Source organism: Falco naumanni, chromosome 10 (genome assembly GCF_017639655.2).
Source record: "Falco naumanni isolate bFalNau1 chromosome 10, bFalNau1.pat, whole genome shotgun sequence".
In the NCBI taxonomy this organism is placed as follows: domain Eukaryota; kingdom Metazoa; phylum Chordata; class Aves; order Falconiformes; family Falconidae; genus Falco; species Falco naumanni.
In genome coordinates this window covers 20,707,451-20,727,045 of record NC_054063.1, presented here as the reverse complement: position 1 = coordinate 20,727,045, position 19,595 = coordinate 20,707,451, and the positions used below count along the sequence as shown (strand labels likewise).

The 19,595-nt window shown below is 71.2% G+C and overlaps 6 protein-coding genes across 6 annotated transcripts; 2 read left to right on the top strand and 4 right to left on the bottom strand.

Moving 5' to 3' along the window:
* Positions 1 to 465: 465 nt before the first annotated feature.
* On the bottom strand, positions 466 to 4,974 carry SERPING1 (serpin family G member 1). Its single transcript, XM_040608999.1, has 8 exons — positions 4,585 to 4,974; positions 3,084 to 3,156; positions 2,478 to 2,826; positions 2,177 to 2,314; positions 1,894 to 2,097; positions 1,636 to 1,778; positions 1,250 to 1,469; positions 466 to 794 (listed from the first exon to the last, which is right to left on the bottom strand). Exons 2-8 carry the CDS (start codon positions 3,153 to 3,155, stop codon positions 544 to 546), a joined length of 1,377 nt encoding a protein of 458 aa, XP_040464933.1. The 5' UTR covers position 3,156; positions 4,585 to 4,974; the 3' UTR covers positions 466 to 543.
* LOC121094886 (ubiquitin-conjugating enzyme E2 L5-like) lies at positions 4,292 to 6,056 on the top strand. Its single transcript, XM_040609001.1, has 4 exons — positions 4,292 to 4,392; positions 4,985 to 5,074; positions 5,464 to 5,650; positions 5,726 to 6,056. The coding sequence occupies exons 1-4, from the start codon at positions 4,372 to 4,374 to the stop codon at positions 5,878 to 5,880; spliced, it is 453 nt and encodes a 150-aa protein (XP_040464935.1). The 5' UTR covers positions 4,292 to 4,371; the 3' UTR covers positions 5,881 to 6,056.
* Positions 6,057 to 6,325: 269 nt separating this feature from the next.
* On the bottom strand, positions 6,326 to 8,227 carry SMTNL1 (smoothelin like 1). Its single transcript, XM_040608886.1, has 4 exons — positions 7,986 to 8,227; positions 7,170 to 7,272; positions 6,790 to 6,941; positions 6,326 to 6,713 (listed from the first exon to the last, which is right to left on the bottom strand). The coding sequence occupies exons 1-4, from the start codon at positions 8,225 to 8,227 to the stop codon at positions 6,569 to 6,571; spliced, it is 642 nt and encodes a 213-aa protein (XP_040464820.1). The 3' UTR covers positions 6,326 to 6,568.
* A 96-nt stretch (positions 8,228 to 8,323) lies between these two features.
* LOC121094812 (uncharacterized PE-PGRS family protein PE_PGRS54-like) lies at positions 8,324 to 11,088 on the bottom strand. Its single transcript, XM_040608885.1, has 4 exons — positions 10,417 to 11,088; positions 9,121 to 9,805; positions 8,626 to 8,765; positions 8,324 to 8,354 (listed from the first exon to the last, which is right to left on the bottom strand). Exons 2-4 carry the CDS (start codon positions 9,787 to 9,789, stop codon positions 8,324 to 8,326), a joined length of 840 nt encoding a protein of 279 aa, XP_040464819.1. The 5' UTR covers positions 9,790 to 9,805; positions 10,417 to 11,088.
* A 165-nt stretch (positions 11,089 to 11,253) lies between these two features.
* Positions 11,254 to 12,239, top strand: TIMM10 (translocase of inner mitochondrial membrane 10). The gene is made up of 2 exons (XM_040609003.1): positions 11,254 to 11,458; positions 11,984 to 12,239. The coding sequence occupies exons 1-2, from the start codon at positions 11,388 to 11,390 to the stop codon at positions 12,183 to 12,185; spliced, it is 273 nt and encodes a 90-aa protein (XP_040464937.1). The 5' UTR covers positions 11,254 to 11,387; the 3' UTR covers positions 12,186 to 12,239.
* A 1,001-nt stretch (positions 12,240 to 13,240) lies between these two features.
* On the bottom strand, positions 13,241 to 17,339 carry RTN4RL2 (reticulon 4 receptor like 2). Its single transcript, XM_040609000.1, has 3 exons — positions 17,093 to 17,339; positions 14,652 to 15,136; positions 13,241 to 14,187 (listed from the first exon to the last, which is right to left on the bottom strand). Exons 1-3 carry the CDS (start codon positions 17,124 to 17,126, stop codon positions 13,453 to 13,455), a joined length of 1,254 nt encoding a protein of 417 aa, XP_040464934.1. The 5' UTR covers positions 17,127 to 17,339; the 3' UTR covers positions 13,241 to 13,452.
* Positions 17,340 to 19,595: the final 2,256 nt, after the last annotated feature.

Below are 19,595 nucleotides of genomic sequence, written 5' to 3'. Positions count from 1 at the left end.
CCTGCCACCTCCCCTGGTACCCTGGGGTGATGCTGGGCACGCGGCCAGGGCCCCCACCCTGGCATGGATGGGGGTGTCCCTGGTAGCCCCAGCATGCCCCCCCAGGTTGTCCCTTCCTCTCCCCACAGGCAGGAGCCGTGCAGTGGGTCAGTGCATTTATTGGGGGCTCAGGCCCCAGCTGGTGGGCAAACTGAGACACGGGGGGGAAGGGGGGGGACATGACACTCCACATTGCCCGGGATAAGGGGTTGAGGGGGCAAGGGGGACAGGTGGGGAAGGGAGGGGTGGGGAGATGGGGAGAGAGGGAGAACTGGAGGGAGGGATGGGAAGGAGGGATGGAAAAGAGGGAAGGGTGGGGGGCTGGAGGTGGCTGAAAAGGGGGGTAAGATGGAAGGGGGGGATGGAGGAGAGGAAGGAAAAGGAGGGATGGAGAGAGAGAAGGAGGGATGGAAGGAAGGACAAGGGAAGGGGGGGAGGGAAGGAGGGAGCAGAGGAAGCAGGAGGGAGGGCAGTGAGAGGAGGGAGGGCAGCAGGCAGGCAGGGTCAGGGCTGGGGGTCGCTGAGGCGGCCCATGAAGAGGGGGATGGCACTGGCATCGTGCCAGAGGACGAAGAGGAAGGGGCGCAGGGCCTCCAGCACCAGAGCTGTGCGGGCCACTGAGGTAGCCATGGCGCTCGCCGCCTCCACACCGGCCTCGTCCAGCGCCAGCACTGCGCGGTGCCGAACAGCGTCCACCATCACCGCCGGGCCCTGTGCCAGCCCACACAGCTCCGCATCCAGGAACAGCCCGTAGTCTGCGACACCAGTCCTCAGTGTCACCCCGTGGGGACACAAGGGACGCTGGGGACGCAGGGGTACGGACACACACCAAGGGGTGCACGAGGGATACCAGGGTCATTAGGGGCAATGGGGGGCACTAGGGGACACTCAGGGATGTGGGGGACAGCAGGGAGATGGGGGGATGTTGGAGACACTGGGGACCAGAGACAGCAGGGGTGTTGGGGGACCCTGGGGACACTAAAGGCATGGGGACATAGGGGTCTCTGGGGAGCATTGGGGATACTAAGGGACATTGAGGTCCCCGGGGAAAAGGACCCACACAGGGATCGGGGAGGGGCCAGTGACATCCCATAGGGAGTGACATCATTGCACCTCGCCACCCATGCCAAAGAGACATCACCCCCTAGCCCTGCCAGCCCAAGCAGTGATGTCACGGGCAGGCCCTGGGGCAGGGGGTTGGTGGCCTTACCCATGTCGTGGACCACGGCCACCACGTCCAGGGCTCGGTCGAGGCGCAGGCGGGGCAGGGCCAGGGCAGTGGCCCGGGGGGGTGTGCGGGCTGCCCGCCGCAGCAGCTCCAGGAAGGCAGGGGGATCCAGCGCTTGCTCCAGGGTCCCCAGTGCCCCCGGGGCGCCCTGTGGCACCAGCACCACCAGGCTCATCCCCCTGCTCAGCTCCATCCGTCCCACCTGTGGGACAGCCACTAGCCCTCAGTGCCACCGCGGGGACCTCACAGCCTGGCACCCTCAGTGCCACTGGAGCGACATCACACCCTGTTAACCCGCCCCAGCACCACAGCAGCGATGCCACAGCCCCCCAGCACCAAGCAGCGGGGGCCCAGCTGATGGGAGGTACCTGGACCTGCAGGTGGGGGTCGATGAAGGAGGCCACCGGGTACTTCTTGCTGGTCATGGTGGGCACCAGACGAGGGGGGTGCCCCGGGCGCAGGAAGGGCAGTGGCACCGTCTGCTTGGCCTTCAGTGGCGTGCGCCAGGTGGCTGCAGGGACACGGCACCGGGGCTGCGGGGGACGGAGGGCACTCGGGGGGCCACACGGGGGGACCCCGGGCTCAGCCCCACACTGATTCAGGGGGATCCTGTCCCCGGGTCATACCCTGGAGGTGGATGGCACTGAGCAGCAGCAGGCGGGACTGGGGGGGCAACGTGGGCAGGAGGCTGGGCAGCAGCCCCCGGCTGGCCTCACGCACCCATGCGTTGATGCGCAGCAGGTCCAGGCTCTCGTTGCCACTCAGCGCCCACGGGCGGGTGCCATAGATGTGCCATGACTCGTTGAGGAAGCGGGGCCGGAGGTGCAGCCCTGCTCGGTAGCACAGCTGGCATCAGCCCCGTGCCTGCCAGCATCGGTGGTGCCACCAGTGCCCAGGCACCTGCCTCACCTGGGTGGTGGAAGATCTGTGCAGCAGAGAAGAGGCCGGGCACGCTGGCGAGCTGCTGCAGGGCACTGTGCACGCAGCCCAGCTCCGGTGGGTACATCAGGATGGCACCTAGGCGCTCACGGGTCTCACCACGGGCACCTGCAGGCACAGGAGAAGCTCAGCCAGGCACCCATGGGTGCACCTGCTGCTCCAGGCTGGGATGGCCATGGGGCCGCAGACAGTGCCCTCAGTGGCAACAAAAGCGGCACCCATGGCAGAACCTGCGGCAGTGCCGATGCGGGTGGCAGTGGCAGCCCCTCACCCAGCAGGAGATGGGAGAGCCCCATGGCGATGTTGAGGGGAGAGAAGAGCAGGTTGGCATCGGGCTGGACGGCCTCTGCCATGCGCTGGTAGAAGCGGAGGGCAAAGGTGCCCAGCGCCTCGGCCACGGCAGTGCGCTGCTCCACAGTGGGTGTCCCACAGACCTCGGCCGGCTCCTCATCCCCAGGGCACGGCGGGGCGCTGGTGCCAGGGGGCTCCTGGGTGCTGCTGGGTGTGGGTGCTGCCGTGCTGCCATGAGCCACGGTGCCCAGCTCCTCGGGGGCTCCTTCAGGCACCTTGGGGCTGGGGGCGTCTGCGGCCTTGAGAGGGGCATCCAGGCCAGGCAGCTCCTGCAGGTGGGTAGGGGGGGGGGGGCACTGGCAGAATGGGTGCCCCCACATCTCCCGGTGGGCCTGCGTTGGGACAGGGGGGCACCAGCAGCGACAGGAACTGTCTGAGCAGCTTCAGCCAGCTGGGAGGGGCCTCCGGGGATGGCACCTGGGCATGGGGACCAGGGTGAGAAGGGGCACAAGGACACCCAGGTGAGGTGAGGGTGGGTCTGGGGGCACCCGGGCACAAGGAGCCCGCGTCTCTGGGCCATACTTACCTGGGTGACAGTGGCCGTGGCTGTGGCCACCAGCCACCACACCAGGGGCAGCCAGAGTGTCATGGTGGCCATCCTGGTGGGCAAGCACAGGTCAAGGGCTTGATAAGCACCCAGCACCCGCACCCCAGCTCCCAGCACCCCACCTGCCCCGCACCCCAGCACCCTGCGCTCCCATTCCCTGCACCGCCTGTACCCCTACTCTGTGCACCCCGGTCTGACGCCCCCCAAGGAGGTGGGTGTGGGGGGCAGGAGGAGGGTGCTGGGCCCACCTGGGTGCCTGGCAGGTCGGGTCCCTGCGTGTCCAGCCGGGCGCAGGGGGGATCTGGCCGGATCTAACCCTGGCTGGTTAAAGATTAAGGAGGGCGGCAGGCGGCTGCCGAGGCTTCCCGTAAATCAGCTGGGCTGGAGCTGGGGGGGTGCCTGGGACATCTGTGAGGGGCGGGCTGGGCGCAGGCACCCGTGGCAGGATGCAGTCCCCTCATCCAGTCCTGCTCTGTCGCCGGTACTGGAGGACCAACCCCCTGAGGCAGGCACCCTTTGGGAGGTGGGGTAGAGCATCCTAGCCACCTAACTGCCCCCTCTCCATGGCCCCTGTGGTGACAAGGGACAGTCTAGACCCTCAAGCACCAGCTCAAGCTCCCTGTCCTCGTCTCCCTGATGCCCCAGGGGGAGGCCCAGGTGGTGTGACCCCCCCCCGGGTCCCTCCCTCCACATTTCTCTGCTGTCTGGGGTGGGGTATGGACCACCTTGCCTTTTGGCCCTCCAGCAGTGGCCACTACAGGAGGTCCATGGTGCTCCCCTGCCCTGACAGCACGGAGTGTGCCTGCCCCACACCTCCCCAGCACCTCCTGCTGCTCCAGGGGAGTCTGGCCCCTCTTACATCAACTCTATGATCTCCTCTGCCTGGTGCCAGGCTTTGCATTTGGGGGGTGGGGTCCCTAAGGAGTCCTCCCACCCCAGAAGTAGGAAGGGCCAACCTAGGGCCTCTGGGCAGACAGCTGTGGGGCAGGCTGCCCTCGCCTCACCCCCCAGCAAGCCCTGGGGCAGGGACGCCTCTAGGCACCCCACCCTGCTGGAGCTGCCCGCGGCTGCACGGGGATCTGGCCCCTCACAGCCCCAGGCCAGACCGACCCCCCGCCCCCTCCCGTCTCGATGGCTCCAGGCCGCCCCAGGCCTCTCTGGCACCACCCCTCGACCCGTGCTGGGGGCGGGGCTAGAGCAGCTTGTCCCGCCTCCTGTGGACGCGGCCCGGCAGAGCCCCGCCCACCAGCACCGGGCATCGCTGACCATGGCCGGGAGGATCGCGAAGGTGGGTAGGGGCACCGGAGACACCGGGAGTGTCAGGCCGGAGGGGCGGGGGTGCCAGCACCAGGGTGGGGCTGGCCCGGGGTGCCCATCTCAGGGTGTGGGTATCCTGGTGCTGGGGTGCGGGGGAGGCGGTACTGGGGTAGTTGAGGTGCGGAGGGTGCCGGGGCCGGTGCGGGAGTGTGGGGAGCGGTACCAGGTAGAGCGTCTCCGGTGCCAGTGCGGGGCGGGACGGTGGTACTGGACGGAGGGTCTGGGGTGCCGGTAAGGAGAAGGCGGCGGTACCGGGCAGAGGGTCTCCGGTGCCGGTGCGGGGGGGCGGCGGTACCGGGCAGAGGGTCTCCAGTGCCGGTGCCGGTGCGGGAGGGCGGGCGGTACCGGGCGGAGGGTCACCGGTGCCGGTGCGGGGGGGCGGCAGTACCGGGCAGAGGGTCTCCGGTGCAGGGGTGCCGGGACTAGTTTCGTTTCCCCGGCGGGACCGCCCGCCTGGAGGGGCGTGGCCCGGATCTGGGCCCACCCAGGGGCGTGTCCTGCGAGAAGATCCCGCCCATGGGGGCGTCTCAGTGCGGCCCCTCCCACCACGGCTCCCCCTGCAGGAGCTGGAGGAGGCGCGGCGGTGGTGCGGGGTCCGGCAGCTGCGGCCGCTGGAGGGCGACATACGGCGGTGGACGGGGCTCCTGCTGCCCGTGAGTGGGGCGGGGCGGGGGCGGGGCCGGACACGATTAGGGCACGGGCATGGGGTCTGTGGACAGAGGGGTCCTGGGCATGGGGTCCCCAGGGTATTGGGGGGGTCCTCTGGGGGCGTGGGGGGCTGTGGGCACAGGGGGATTGCGGGGGCACAGGGGGCCTGGAGGGGAGATGAGCCCCTGGGGACACGGGGTGGGGCTTCTCCCGAGGGCACTGGGTGGGTGTCCCCACCAGGGCAACGGGGGGGGGGAGGGAGGGAGGGCTCCCCCTGGGTGGGGGTTCCTCTCCAGGGACTCAGGCTGCGGGGGGTCTCCAGGGGAGGCACTGGGTACCAGGGCTGGGACAAGGGTTCCAGGGGCTCTGAGGTGCCCCTCCCCCCCCGTCACAGAACAACCCCCCGTACAACGCTGGCGCCTTCCGCTTCGAGCTGACCTTCTCCCCGCACCACCCGCTGGTCCCCCCCTGCGTCACCCTCCGCACCGACATCTACCACCCCGGCGTGGACACCGATGGCCGTGTCTGCCAGCCCCTCACCTCTGCCCAGCACTGGGTGCACACCACTCGCGCCATCCAAGGTGGGCATCCCGGGGGTGACTGAGGGGGCACTGCAGGAGGGGGTGCCTGCCCTGACACCCCCCTGGTGCCTGCAGTGCTGCAGGACCTGCTGCTGCTGCTGGACAGCCCGGACCCCCAGCGTGTGCTGCGGCAGAATCTGGCCCGCGAGCTCCAGGAGACCCCCGAGGTGTTCCAGCAACGGGCCGAGAAACATACCCGACGCCACGCTGAGCCGCGCCCTGACCCCTGAGCCCCCCACAGCCGGGGGCACCCCGACATTACTCCCCACTCCCTGCGCCAGCCCAGCACCGCCCCCTGCCCCAGCACCATAGCCTGGGCTTGGGGTCCCAGCCTGGTGGCACGGGGGCCTGGCACTCTATGGGGGTCACATCACCCGTATGTAAGTTAATAAATTTCCTCCCACTTTGTCCCTGTGATGCCTCATGGGGATGGTGGGGGACAGCGGGGGGGTGCTGCTCACACCATGCCCGCCCAGGCAGGTGGGTGCCGCCCTGCCTGCCCCCACCATGGTGGAGGTGCTGACACCTGCTTGGTGCCGGTGTCCCTGTGCCCATGTGTGTCCCCCCTGTCAGGGATGAGGCCACCGCAAGCCTTTACCGCTGGGCCAGACCGCTCAGCAGGGCTGTGGGACCGGGGGTGATGGCCTTAAGGTGAAAGAGGGCGGACAGGCTGGGTGTCGGGACACAATTCTTTCCGTGAGGGCGGCAGCACTGGCGCAGCTGCCCAGAGCAGCAGTGGGTGCCCCATTCCTGCGAGAGCTCAAGGTCAGGCTGGACAGGGCTCGGAGCAACCTGGTCTGGTGGCAGGTGGACCAGGTGGTCTTTCAGGTCCCTTCCAACCCCAACCGCTCCATGAGGACTCTGTGACAAGGCAGAGGGGGGTGGCACGGGTGGGGGGCTGTGTGGGGGAACCCCCCCTCAGCGCTTCTTGGTCTTCACCAGCCCCTTGGCCACCAAGCAGCGGTACAGCTCCTGCAGGTAGGTGTAGATGCACTTGGCATCAGGCACCGGCATCCGCACCATGTCCTCCACCTCCAGCAGCGGGGCGCAGCCTGCCCGCTCCCTGCGGGGACACAGCTGTCACCAGGGGCCCCCCGCCTGGGGACACCGCAGGGTCGGGGGGCCGGGGGGGCTCTCACTCGGCGGTGGCGAAGGCCAGGGTGAAGTTGTGCCGGCGGGCGCCGGGCTCCAGGCTGGCGTAGTCGAAGGCATCGGGGAAGAAGCTGTGGAGGAGGGCGCAGAAGGCCAGGCCGCTGCCCCAGCTGCCCGAGAAGTTCTGCACGTCCACGTGCTGCCGCAGATGGATGGGGGTCAGCCTGCCCCACGGCCTGCCCCACAGCCACCCCACGGCCGCCCCACGGCACGCCCCGCAATGCACCACATGATGCAACCCACAGCCCACTCCATGGCACGCCCCATGGCCACTGCACGACAAAACCTGGGGCGTGCCCCACGGCGTACCCCACAGCATGCCCCACAGCGTGCCCCACAGCGTGCCCCACGGCCACCCCGCTCTCACCTGGTAGCCACGGGTCCTGGCGCGGCACCACTCCAGCAGCATGGCCTTGACCGCGGCGCTGCCCCCGACCCGCTTCAGGTGTGGGGCCGGCCCCGTGGCTGCCCTGCAGGCGGTGCCAGGCACCGTGGGCTCCGTGCCCCCGCACCGTGAGCCCCCGGCCCGGCCCTCCAGGGGTCTGCACTGGCCAGTGGCCCTGACCCACTCCAGAGCTCCCTGCTGCCCCATGGCCCCTCAATAAGCCCACAGCCCCATTGCTCCCCATTGCCCCATGGCCCCCTCAGTCCTGCTCCCCCCACTGCCCCATGCCCCCCCCAGTCACCCCATACCCCCCATTTCCCCATGTCCTCCCCAATACTCCCACTGCCCCATGCCCCCCCCCAGTCACCCCATACCCCCCATTTCCCCATGTCCTCCCCAATACTCCCACTGCCCCGTGCCCCCCCCGTCACCCCATACCCCCCATGTCCTCCCCAATACTCCCACTGCCCCGTGGCACCCCCAGCCCCCCACTGTACCCCACTGGCCCATGGCTCCCCAGTACACCCACAGCCCCACAGCTCCCCATTGGCCCACAGCACCCTCAGTCCTGCCCCATGGGCTCCCCCAGTACCCCCATACCCCCTATTTCCCCATTCCCCCCTCAATACCCCCACTGCCCCATGGCCCCCCAATACCCCGATTGCCCCATGGACCCCCCAGTACCCCCATATCTGCTATTTCCCCATTCCCCCCCAACACCCCCACTGTCCCATGGCCTCCCACTGCCCCACACCCCTCCCCCGCCCTGTGCCCCCCTTGGGGCCAGGCCCCTCTCACCCGCCGAACTTCTCCAGGATGGCGCTGCGCCCCTGTGCCCGGGCACTGGCACGCGGCCGCCCCCCGGACCCCTCCAGCCTTGGCCTCTGCCCCACCGTCCCGGGGGGGTGCCCGTCCCGGTGGCCCCCCCTGCTGGTGCACCCCTGTGGGGGCCCCGGGGGTGGGGGTGAGCACCACTGTGGGTGCCACTCACGGGCACACATGGGTGGGCCAGCCATGGGAGGCAGGCAACGGGGCGTCATGGCATGCCCCCGTAGGGACACAGGGTTGTGGGGTGCCACCTGGGGTGCCCGCCACGGGCAGCCCTGGGGCCGTGCCCCCCTGCCCACACTCACCTCTCACTGCCCCCCGAGCCCTCGCTGGTGCCAGCTGTGGGGGAGAGAGGGCGGGTCAGTGGGGTGGGAGGGGGCACCCTGGGGTGTGGGCACCAGCAGGGTCCCGAATGGATGGGGGCATCCCTGGGGAGCCATCAGGGGCAGGGGGCTGGAGGTCCTCCCCCATGGGGAGGGGACATGGGGATCTGTAGGGGCCCCCTGGGTGGGAGGGTGTGCACGGTGTGGGGCAGTGGTGACCCCAGGGGACTCTGGCGCCATTGCAGGACCCTGCCCGTACTGCCTGCCCTGCCCAGAGCAACCCTTACCTGTGGGGGATGTGGGGGACGTGGGGGATGTGGGGGACGTGGGGGACAGGGGGGATGTGGGGCTGGTGCCCCCCCCCGGGAGACACGCTGGGGGGGAACTCGGGCCACAGCTCATCCTCATCCTGCAGCCAGGTGGGCTCCTGTGGGCACAGCTGGGGTGGCACTGCCAGCATGGGCACTGCCAACCCTGTCCCTTCTACTGTCACCCCTTCCCTTCTGTTGTCACCCTACCCTGGCACTGCCCACACAAGCACTGCCACCCGTCCCTTCTACTGTTACCCTGTCCCTTTGACTGTCACCCTGCCCTGGCACTGCCCACATGGGCACTGCCACCCCTGTCCCTTCTACTGTTACCCTGTCCCTTTGACTGTCAGCCTGCCCTGGCACTGCCCACACCAGCACTGCCACCAGTGCCCTGGCACTGCTTGCACGGGCACCGTCACCCTGGCCTGGCACTGCCACCCCTGTCCCCAGCCCCACCACACTCCCCCTCACCTGCTGGCCCCGGGTGCTGCCTGCTGCTGGCCCTGGCCCAGCTGGCTCCTGTAGCCCCTCCGCGGCACCCCCACTGCCCACCCCCCCAACTGCCTCTGCGTCACCCCTGGCAGTGCTCCTGGCATCCTTCACTGCTTCTGCCCTGGCATCGCTCCTGGCATCCCCTGCAGCTCCTCCCTTGGTGTCCCTCTCCGTGTCCTCTGCCGCCCCAGTGTCCCCTCCTGCATCCCCCACTGCCCTGGCATCACCCCCCATGTCCTCAGCCACCTTGTTGTGTCCCCCCCCATCCTCATCTGCCTTGGTGTCCTCCTTGGTGTCCCCTGCTCCCTTGGTGTGTCCCCCCACAACCTCAGCCACCTTGTTGTGTCCCCCCCCATCCTCATCTGCCTTGGTGTCCTCCTTGGTGTCCCCTGCTCCCTTGGTTTCCCCCCCGACATCCTCAGCCACCTTGGTGTCCCCCCTCGTGTCCCCTGCTCCCTTGGTGTCACCCCCTACACCTTCAGCTTCCCTGGTGTCCCCCTCTGTGTCCTCTGTGCCCCCCACCCCTGCTGCCAGGGGGTCCCCCTCCCTGCTGCCCTCCCCTGCCCCCCCTTCCCCTGGCCCCGTGGGGGGGGCGTCCGACGTGGGGGTGCCGGAGGTGGGGGTGTCAGTGTCTCCCAGGGGCTCCATGCTGCTGCGGTCACTGCTGCAGGGGCACAGGGCTGTCACTGGGGTGCCCCCGCCAACCCGGCCACCCCCCTGCCCCTGTGCCCATGCTCCCTCTAGCTCCATCCCCCCCATTCCCCCACCCTGGGCACCCCCGTTGCCCCTGCCCAGCCCCCATTGCCCCTCCCGTCCACCCCATGCCCCCTCCTGGCACCCCAACACCCCAGCCCGCCTCCCCCCTCCAGCCCCCCATAACCAATACCAACCTTCCCATTCCCCTCCTGCCCCCCCCAGTGCCCCCCCCCGCCCCATTCCGGCACCCCCATACCCCTTCTTGACCCCCCCGTTCCCCTTCCCAGCCGACCCCCGTGTCCCATCCCGACCCCCTATTCCCCAACCCCCAATTTCCCCTCTTGACCCCCCTATAACCCCATCCCGACCCCCCAGAAGCTGGTCCTGCTCTCCCATACCTCCTCCCGACCCCCCCCCGGCCCCACGTGTCCCATCCCGACACAACCCTCCCTGCCCCCTCTAGACTCCCCAGTTCCCCCTCTCGACGCGCCGATACCCGCGGCCCCCGGCCCCCGTCCCCCGGCCCCCGGCCCCCGGCCCCCGGCCCCCGGCCCCCGGCCCCCGGCCCCCGGCCCGTACCCTCCGGCCGCTCCGCACCGCGCCCGCCGCCCCGCCCGCCCCGGCGCTATTTTTACCCGGCGGGCGCAGGTGCCGCGCGCACTCCCCGCCCCCCCGCGGGCCACGCGTGGGGCCGGGCGCGGGGCAGCGCGCGGGAGCGGCCGGGGCACGTGGGCGGGGGACACGCCGCCACCGGGGACACCCCAAAGGAGCCCACGGGGAGGGGGCAGGGACACTCAGCCAGCGGTCGGGGAGCCACGGGTACCCCAGGGAGGGAAAGGGAGACCGAGGGGCACGGACACGCGGGGGACGTGGGGGACACGGGCACACGGGTGACACGGGGGACACAGACGAGCGGAGGACACAGGGGGATGTGGGGGGACACACCGGTGGTCACAGGCACATGGGGGGCACAGCCGGACACGGGCACACGAGGGGCTCAGGCAGACACGGTGGGCCACGGTCATATGGGGAACATGGGGGGACGGAGGCACACGGGGGACACGGGGACATGGGGGGGGTGAGGCACGTGGGGGGAAACGGGGGTGTCATAGACACACGGCGGACCTGGGGGGACACAGGGGGTCACACGCACAGCGGGTACACTGGGGGACAGGGAGGATCACAGGCGCGGGGGGGCACGGGGGGGTCCCAGGCACGTGCGGGCGGGCGCACACAGCCGGACCCGGCCTGGCCCCGCCCCTCGCCAAGGCCGCGCCTTCCCCGCCCCGGCCGCCGCCGCCTCGCCCACTACGGCAGCGGCCTATCAGCGCCGGGCGCGCCGGGCCGCTCTCCCGCTCCGCCGGCCCCTAATGGCCCAAGGCGGCGGCGAGGCGGGGCGCTTCTACGTGTGCGCGGAAGTGCGGCGCTCACGTGGTTCCTGCCGGGAGCCGCCGAGGCGCCAGAGCCGTGCTGTCCGGTGCCGAGCTGTGCCGTGCCGTGCCGTGCTGAGCCGGGCCGGGCCGGGCTGAACCGAGCCGGGCCCGGCCGCCATGGACCCGCTGCGGGCCCAGCAGCTGGCGGCCGAGCTGGAGGTTGACATGATGGCCGACATGTACAACCGGTGCGCCCTGCCGGGGGAGCAGCGGGGGGACTCGGGGATCCGGGGGGGAACTGGGGGCACTGGCGGGTCCCAAGGCCGGAGGTCCCGGGGGGAGTCGGAGGTACCGGGACGGCCCGGGGATGGGGTGTGTGTGTGTGTGAGCTGGGGGCACTGGCGGGTCCCGGGTGGAGCTGGCGGCACTGGGGTGACCCTGGGGCATGGGACTGAGGTGCTAGGGGCACCGGGGGTGCCCGGAGCAGCGGGGGACACCGGGAGTGCCTGGGGATGGGGGGGCGTTGTGGGTACCCGGGTGTGTTGGGGACTGCATAGAGTGGGGAGCATTGGGGGGGTGCTCAAGGCTGGGGCGGGGCACAGAGGGGTATTGGGGGTACTGGGGAGTGCTGGTGGTACAAGGTGGTGCCTGGGAAGGGGGGGGGGGGGGGGCACTGGCGGATGACTGGCGTCGGGGCGCTGGGGCTTGGGGCCGGGGGGCCAGGTCTGAGCGTGGCAGGGCTGGTGAGGGGCTGAGGGTGCGGTGCGGTGCAGGATGACGCAGGCGTGCCACCGAAAGTGCGTCCCCCCCTACTACAAGGACGCAGAGCTGTCGAAGGGGGAGAGCGTGTGCCTGGACCGCTGCGTGGCCAAGTACCTGGAGGTCCATGAGAGGATGGGCAAGAAGCTGACGGAGCTGTCGCTGCAGGATGAGGAGCTCCTCAAGCGCATGCAGCAGGGCACTGGCACGGCCTGACTGCCCCGGCCCCCCTGCTCCCTCTCACCCCAATAAACTGGATGCATTGGGCCAGCTGGTTTGCTTTCCTTGCCCTTCCCCCACCCCCACACCCCCTGGTGATGTCTCGGGGTACATGCTGAAGCTGGCAGATGTTGCTGGGAAGCCCCCCCACTTGCTGTCCCCAGCTGCCACATGCTGTGTCCTTGAGGGGGGCATGCCTGGGGGTGCCCCCCCCCCCCCCAAGGCAGGCCCAGCCCATGTAATCCCCAGGATTAGGCAGAGCCGGGCTGAGCCCCTTGTAATCCCCTGCCCCTGCCTGTCTGCTGGCCAGTGGGGGGATGGCCGGGGGGGGACCCTGCAGAGGGACACAGCCCTGGAGCAGCTGGAAAGAGACAGGCATGCAGGGACACCCTGGAGGGCTGGGAAACACCCAGCCCCGGTTGGGGGCACACAGGGGGACCAGGCAGGGACACCCACACGGGAGGGATGAGGGGGGTGCCTGAGCAGGGACAGCCCAGACAGGCACAGACATGCCCCTGCACCCACAGGGATCGTCAGAGAGGACAAGGGACACACATGCATGGACACCCAGAGAGCTACACCAGCACAGGGACACCCCGACCCTGGGTGAAGGGCACCTGCAGTGGTGACGGCCTCCCACAGCCCAGTGGTGTGGGCGGTGGCTGCCGGGAAGTGGGTCAGGCCGTGCAGGTAACGGGGGGGGGGGGCACTGTGCCCCGTGGCTCCTGTTACTCCTGCCTACAGTGCCAGCACCCTGTGAAGGGTGCAGGGCGACAGTGGGCACGTCACCAGGCCCTGCGGTGGCGGGTGCCACATGGTAGTGGGTGTGCAATGCACAGGGGCTTGTGCGTGCACAGCCCGCGACTTGGGGGGCACAGCACTGTGGGGGGTGTCTGTCCAACCCCCCCATCCCTGCAGGGAGCTGTGCATGCCTTGCTGTCCTCCAGCCGCCCAGGCGCAGCAGCAGTGCCATCAATATTTCAGGAGGAGCAGGCAGTGACCTGGAAAGGCAGTGCCCCGCCGTGCCCCCCCGCAGGAGCCAGGCCCCGCTCTCCCAAAATAAGACGATTTTTAATAAATAATTTCCCACCTTTTGGTTCCTGTTGCGGGTTTTTCCCACTCAGGATGGGGGGGGACCCCCTGCATCCTGCGCATCCCCTCCCCCCCACAGCCACCCCCCACAGTTCTAGGGCCCCCCCGGGGAGAAGGAGGTCACAGGCACCCTGAGGAGCCAGGACCCCCCTGGGATGCCGGGGGGGATGGCTCAGAGCCGGGGCAAGAGCAGACTCAGGAGGAGCAGGAGGATGGGGGGCTGGCGGGGGGCAGTGGCAGCTGTGGGGGCACAGGGTGCCTGGGGGCAGCGGACATCCCTGGGGGGGCCATGGGAGTCACGGGAAGGGGGGGGTGGCCGGGGCTGGGGTCCCCGCAAGTCGTGGGGGGGCAGGCCATCACGGTAGAAGGCGGAGGGCGGCGCGGCCGGGAGGGTGCCGGGGCGGCCCAGCGCCCGGCCGGGGGTACCCATTACCGCCACCCCACCACCGCCATCGCCAGCTTCCTCCTCCTCTTCCTCCTCCTCCTCGGGGCAGGCGTCGAAGTCGCGGGGGCGGAGGTGCCGCAGGTCAGTGCCGCGGCGGTGCGGGGGGCTGGCGCAAGTGACGGGGGAGCTGGAGACGCGGGTGCGGCGGAACCAGGCCCAGAGCGGGCGAGCGCGGCAGTCGCAGGCCCAGGGGTTGGCGTTGAGGCGCAGGAACTGGAGGGCGGGCAGGGCGGCCAGCGGGTCCCCAGGCAGCGCTGCCAGGCTGTTGTTGAACAGGTAGAGGATGGTGAGGCGGGCCAGGCCCCGGAAGGCGCGGCGGTGGATGGCAACCAGGCGGTTGGCGTGCAGCAGCAGGCGGTCCAGGCTGGGCAGCCCTCGGAAGACGCCCTCTGATAGCGCCCGCACACGGTTCCCGTGTAGGAAGAGGTGGCTCAGGTTGGCCAGGTCGGCAAAGAGGTCGTCCTGCGGGGGATGGAGGGAGAGAGGGGATGGATATGGGGCATGAGGCCCCACTGGGGAGCCCCAGCCCTGCCCCCGTGGTTCCCGCACAGTGGATGTCACCTAGAGCCCTGCCAGTGTGTGTCCTGCAGAGCCCTGCCCCATCTCCCTGCTCCGTGGGCTGTCCCCGGAGCCCAGCCCCATGTCCTCGTCCTGCAGACAGCACCCATCGCCCTGTCTGTGAGCATCTCCCATCGCCTTGCCCCATGGGCGCCACTGCCCCATGTCCCGGCTTCGCGGGTGTCCCCCATCACCCTGTCCCACGTCCCAGCTCCATGGGTGTCCCCCATCACCCTGTCCTGCGTACCAGCTCTGGGTCTCCCACAGAGCCTAGACCTGTGCCCATGCCCTTGAAGGCGCCAATCCCCCCTCCCCAAAACATGGGCATCCCACCACGGCTGTGGGGCAGCCCCAGCGCCATGGCAGACCTGGAGGTAGAGCAGCCCGTTCTCCTGCAGGTAGAGGTACTGGAGGCTGTGGAGGCCGCGGAAGATGGCGCTGGGCAGACTGGCCAGCTGACACCGGTAGAGGTGCAGGGCCTGGAGGCGCCGGAGGCCATGGAAGGTGTCGGGGGCCAGGACGCGGAGGTGGGGGTTGTCACCCAGGTCGAGCTCCTCCAGGGCGGGCAGGTGGCGGAAGGTGCCCGGCTGGATGGAGGAGATGTTGTTGGAGTAGAGCCAGAGGGTGACGGTGCTGGGCCCGAAGGTGCCAGCCCGCAGCGCCCCGATGACGTTGTTCTGCAGGAAGAGGCGGCGGGCGCCGGGCGGGAGCCCCGCGGGCACCGAGGAGAAGTTGTTGGCCTGGCAGCTGACGGTGGGCGGCGAGACGTAGCAGGTGCAGAGCGCGGGGCAGGCGTGCGCCCCGCCGGGCACCCACGCCAGCGCCGCCAGCAGCAGGGCCGCCAGGCGCCCGCCTGAGGGCACAGCGGGGCGTCAGCGCGGGGCACTGGGGCGCTGCCCCGGCCCGGCCCCCCCCATGCCCACCGCCCCAGCGGGGTCCTCCCAACACAGACTCTAGGGCAGGGGCGCCCTAGGATCCGCACCCCACAGAGCATCCCGGGGCTGTGCCCGCCCGCGCAGTGCCCCAGAACCCCAAGGCCATGCCCTCCCCATAGGGCTGAGCACCCTGAGGAGCCCCCAGGGCCTTCCCCACCCCATGGGGCTGTGGTCCCCCGGGAGAACCTCAAGGGCCATGACCACCCATGTTGGCCATGGTCCTCTAGGAGGACACCAAGGCCATGCCCACCCCAGCGGGCCGGACACCCCTGGGAGCCCCCAGGATGATGTCAGCCCTGCAGACTCCCCCCCAGGCTATGCTGCCGCATAGGGCCGTGCCCACCTCACAGGTGTGGGCACCCCAAGAAGTCACTGCTTCGGTGGCTGTTGTGTCCCTGGGTCCCCGGGGGCCGTCCCTGCAGCTGGGGGCCATCGGACCCCCCAGGGCCCCAGGCCACCCCCCATGGCCACGCTCCCACGGGAAGGTGCCCACCCCAGGGGGCCACGCTCCCTGGGGACCTCCTAAGGGCTACCGCTGCCCCCACGGGGCCACGCACCCCTGGGACGATCCCCGCCCCTCGGGGGGCCATACCCCCCCACGCGCGCCCCCCGACAACGGGGCGGTGCCACGTGCGCGCGTGCCGCGGCCACGTGCGGGGCGGGGCGCGCGTGGGCGCAGGCTGACGCTCTCGCCAGTGACACGCGCCGCCGCCGCTCCGGGTGCTCAGCGCCGCCGCTCCCCACCCCCCCCCACCCTGCTCCCCTTCCCCCCCCGCGTCCATCCCCCCGCCGCCCCCCTCCGGCTGCAACCCGAGCGCTTCATCCATAATTCAGCCCGTCGGCCTGGCCCCACGCCCGGGGATGCGTGGATGCTCCCAGCCGCCGGTACCGGCGGAGGGGGGGGGGGGGGGGGGGGGGCGGTGGCCCGCCCTCCCTCCCCTCCCCCGGTGCGCCTCGAGGGGGGGGGACACACCCCCACCCACCCACGGAGGCGTCCGGCGCAGCTGCTCAGCGCCGCCCCCCTCCCCCGGCGCCCCGTGCCGGCGTGCGCCCCCCACCCGCGTCCCATCTGTCACTCCCCCTCGCCGCGGGCTGACTCAGTTGGGAGCTGAAGTCACCGGTTCCCGGGCACTGCTTCTTCCTCCCGCCCCGGTCCGGGCACGGAACGGGCGCGCCGCCCGTGGGTCCCCCACTGAGCCCCCAGCACCCCCCGCGGGGTGACCCGGGCACTCTGCATCCCAGCGCTGCCCACGCGGGGCACCGGCTGGGCGCGGGGCGCCGCCACGGCGGGCGGGTCGTCCCGGGGGCAGCGCCGGGAAACCCGTGGGGCGCGGGGCACCGCCACGCCGGGCGATGCACCCCGGTGCCGCCCTGGGCGCCCCGTAGATCGTGAGGCACCCATGCGCTGTGCTGTGCGCCCCGGGGCGGCACTGGGGACCCCCCGGGTCGTGGGACACCCTCGCGCCAGGCGGGGGTGGCACCGGGCACCCCATGGGCAGCCAGGGGCGCGCCGGGGCTGCGCCCGCACCCGGGACTGCGCACCCCGGCGTGGCACCGAGGACCCCCGCGGGTACCGTGGCACCCACGCGCGGGGCGGCGAGTCCCTGAGCTGCGCCGGGCATCGCGGGGGTCGAGGGGCACCCCGACGCCGGGCCGGTCTGGCCCCGGGCAGCCCCTGGGTGGCGGGGGAGCACGCTGGGGTGCCCCCACGCGTGGCTGCGCGCCCTGGGGCGGCCCCGGGCTCCTCACGCACCGCGGGGCACCCCGAGAGCCCGGCCCCCCCCAGGCCGGGACCGTGCTCTGCAGGGCGGCAGCCCCCCACCCACGGGGCTCACCCGACCCCCGTGGGCCCCCCCGGCCGTCCCCACGCCTACCTTGGGGCAGGTCCAGAGCCGTGGGGGGCCGCATGGCGGGGCCGCCTCTCAGGCGCTGCCCGCTGCCCGGGGGCTCATGGCCGGTGCCGGGGGAGCTGCTGGCCCCCCTTCACCGCCGCCGCCCCGCCGGGAGCAGCCGCCGCCGCCCCGGGGCATGGCACGGGTGGGCTGCGGGCACGGGTGGGCTCGGGCTCGGCACGGCTCTGCCCGCGGCTCCGGTGGGGCTGAGCCCTGCCCCGCGCCGCGCCTTATCCCGGGGCGGCCGCGCTCCGCCCCCCGCCGCCGGCCCCGCCGCTTAACCCTTCCCGGGCCGGCCCGCCCCGCTCCACGCAGCGGGGGGGGACCGCGGGGGACCCCCGGCGGGGAGCGGGGGCCGCACCGCGGGACCCCCGGGGGGCGGTCGCCGCTGCGGACGCGGGGCTTGGTGGCGGGCGCCCCCACGGGCGAGGCGGGGCCGGCGCGGGGGGGGCTCTGAGCACGGGACGCTGCGGGCGGGGTCCCTCGCGCGGTCCCGGGACCGGTGGCGGGCGGCGGGGACCCTTGCACGAGCTGCCCACGGGCGGGTCCGCGGGCTGCCCCCGGGCCGGCCGGCGGCGCGCGCGGGCGGCACGCGGCGCCCCGATCCACGCCCACGCGGGACCGCGGCGCTGTCCGCGGTGCCACCGGCGCTGTCCATGGTGCCGCTCCCACCCGGGGCCGCGAGAACCGCCTCGCGGGGCCGCGCGCCGCCAGCCCCGGGCCGAGCCGCGTGGGGGGGGCACGCGTGGCCGCGCCAGGCTGCGGCGGCGCGAGCTGGCACCGGCAGCGTGTTTGCGGCACCGTCTCCGGCGCGGCTCCCGGCGAGCGAAATACCACAAGCTGGCGCGGCGGGCACCCGTGGGCGGCGGCGGGGGCGACGCGGGGCTGACTCAGGGGCCGCCATCCGCTCCCCGCCCCGTCGGTGCCCCCAGCGTCCCGGCATGGGCCCTCGCAGGGGCACCCCGGGAGCCGTGGCGGGGGAGGATCCCCCACCCCCTGGGGCCTGCACAGTGGGTACCTGCGCCTGCCCGCCCAGGGGGACCTGGGGATGTGGTGGGTGGAGGGACAGGCCTGGTGCCACCAGCCAGGCCCAGGTGGGCAGAGGTGGGTGGTGGGGGTCATGGTGGGGCAAGTGGGAGGACGGACAGGTGAGGGACAGTTGGTGGGGAGGACGGACCGATGGACAGACAGGTGAGGGACAGCCAGAGGGGAGGACAGCCAGGTGAGAGACAGCCGGAGACACAGATGGATGGACAGACGAGCGAGGGACAGCTGGAGAGGTGGGCAGGACAGACAGACAGACGGACAGAGGGAAGGGCAGGAAGGCTGCCAGGATGCGGGCAGGGCAGGTGATGGGCAGCCAGATGGGCGGCTGGACAGATGGATGGCTGGATGGGCGTGAGGAAGGATGGAGTTGTGGTTGGAGGGGGACAGATGGATGGAAGATGGACAGATGGGTGGGTGACAGACAGATGGATGGGTGATGGACAGACAGGTGGGTGATGGACAGACAGATGGCTGATGGGCAGGTGGATTGGTGATGGACACACAGGTGGGTGACAGACACAGGTGGGTGGCCAAGCAGACAAGCAGCTGGCTGGAGGGGTGGGACAGGAGGGCACAGGATGGGTGGCTGCAAGTACCAGTGGCAGATGGATGGGGTGGCCGGAGGACAGGGGAACGCACATGGCCTAGTTGGCCAAAGGGAGGGTGATGGCAGAGACGGGGGATGCCAGGTAGGGTGGCAGCAGGGGACCACAGGGCCAGACAGACTGTAGGGCTGGTGCCGAGGACATTCAGGTGACAACATGGCCAGGGGAGGAGTGGCAGCAGGCACAAGTGGCCAGAGACAAGGCAGGGCCTGACAGAGCACAAGCAGGATGGCATGCTGAGGGTGGCATGGGGGGGCTGGCCAGGGGCTGGCTCTGCATGGCACAGCTGGGGTGGCCCAGGAGTGGCCCAAGGGTGACTCCAGGTTGGTGCAAAAGTGACCCAAGAGTCACCCAAGGGTGGCTCAAGGTCAGAATCAGAGAATCACAGGACACTTTAGATTGGAAAATATCTTCAAACCATCGAGTCAAACCGCTGCCCCAGCACTGCCAAGGCCACCACTGACCCGTGTCCCCAGCACTGCACCCACGCCGTTTTGAAGCACCCCCAGGGACAGTGACTCCCCCCCGGGCAGCCTGCTGGGGTGCCGGACACCCTCTCATGAGGCCACTTGCCCCTGCTGCCCCTTCACCAGCCTGCCCCGGTGTGACCGCTCCCCCTCGTCCTGTCCCTTGTGATCTGGGGGAAGGGGCCGAGCCCACCTCAGCGGGTGGTGGCCCGAGGTGGCCAGAGAGGTGGCCCAAGGGGAGCCCAGGGGTGACTCAAGGTGACCCCAGGGTGGCCCCGGGGCGGCTGCAGCTGGGGACACTTCAGGGACACCAGGCAAGGAGGCGGCCCTCCCGGAGGTGGGGACGGGCCACACCGGCGGTGGCAG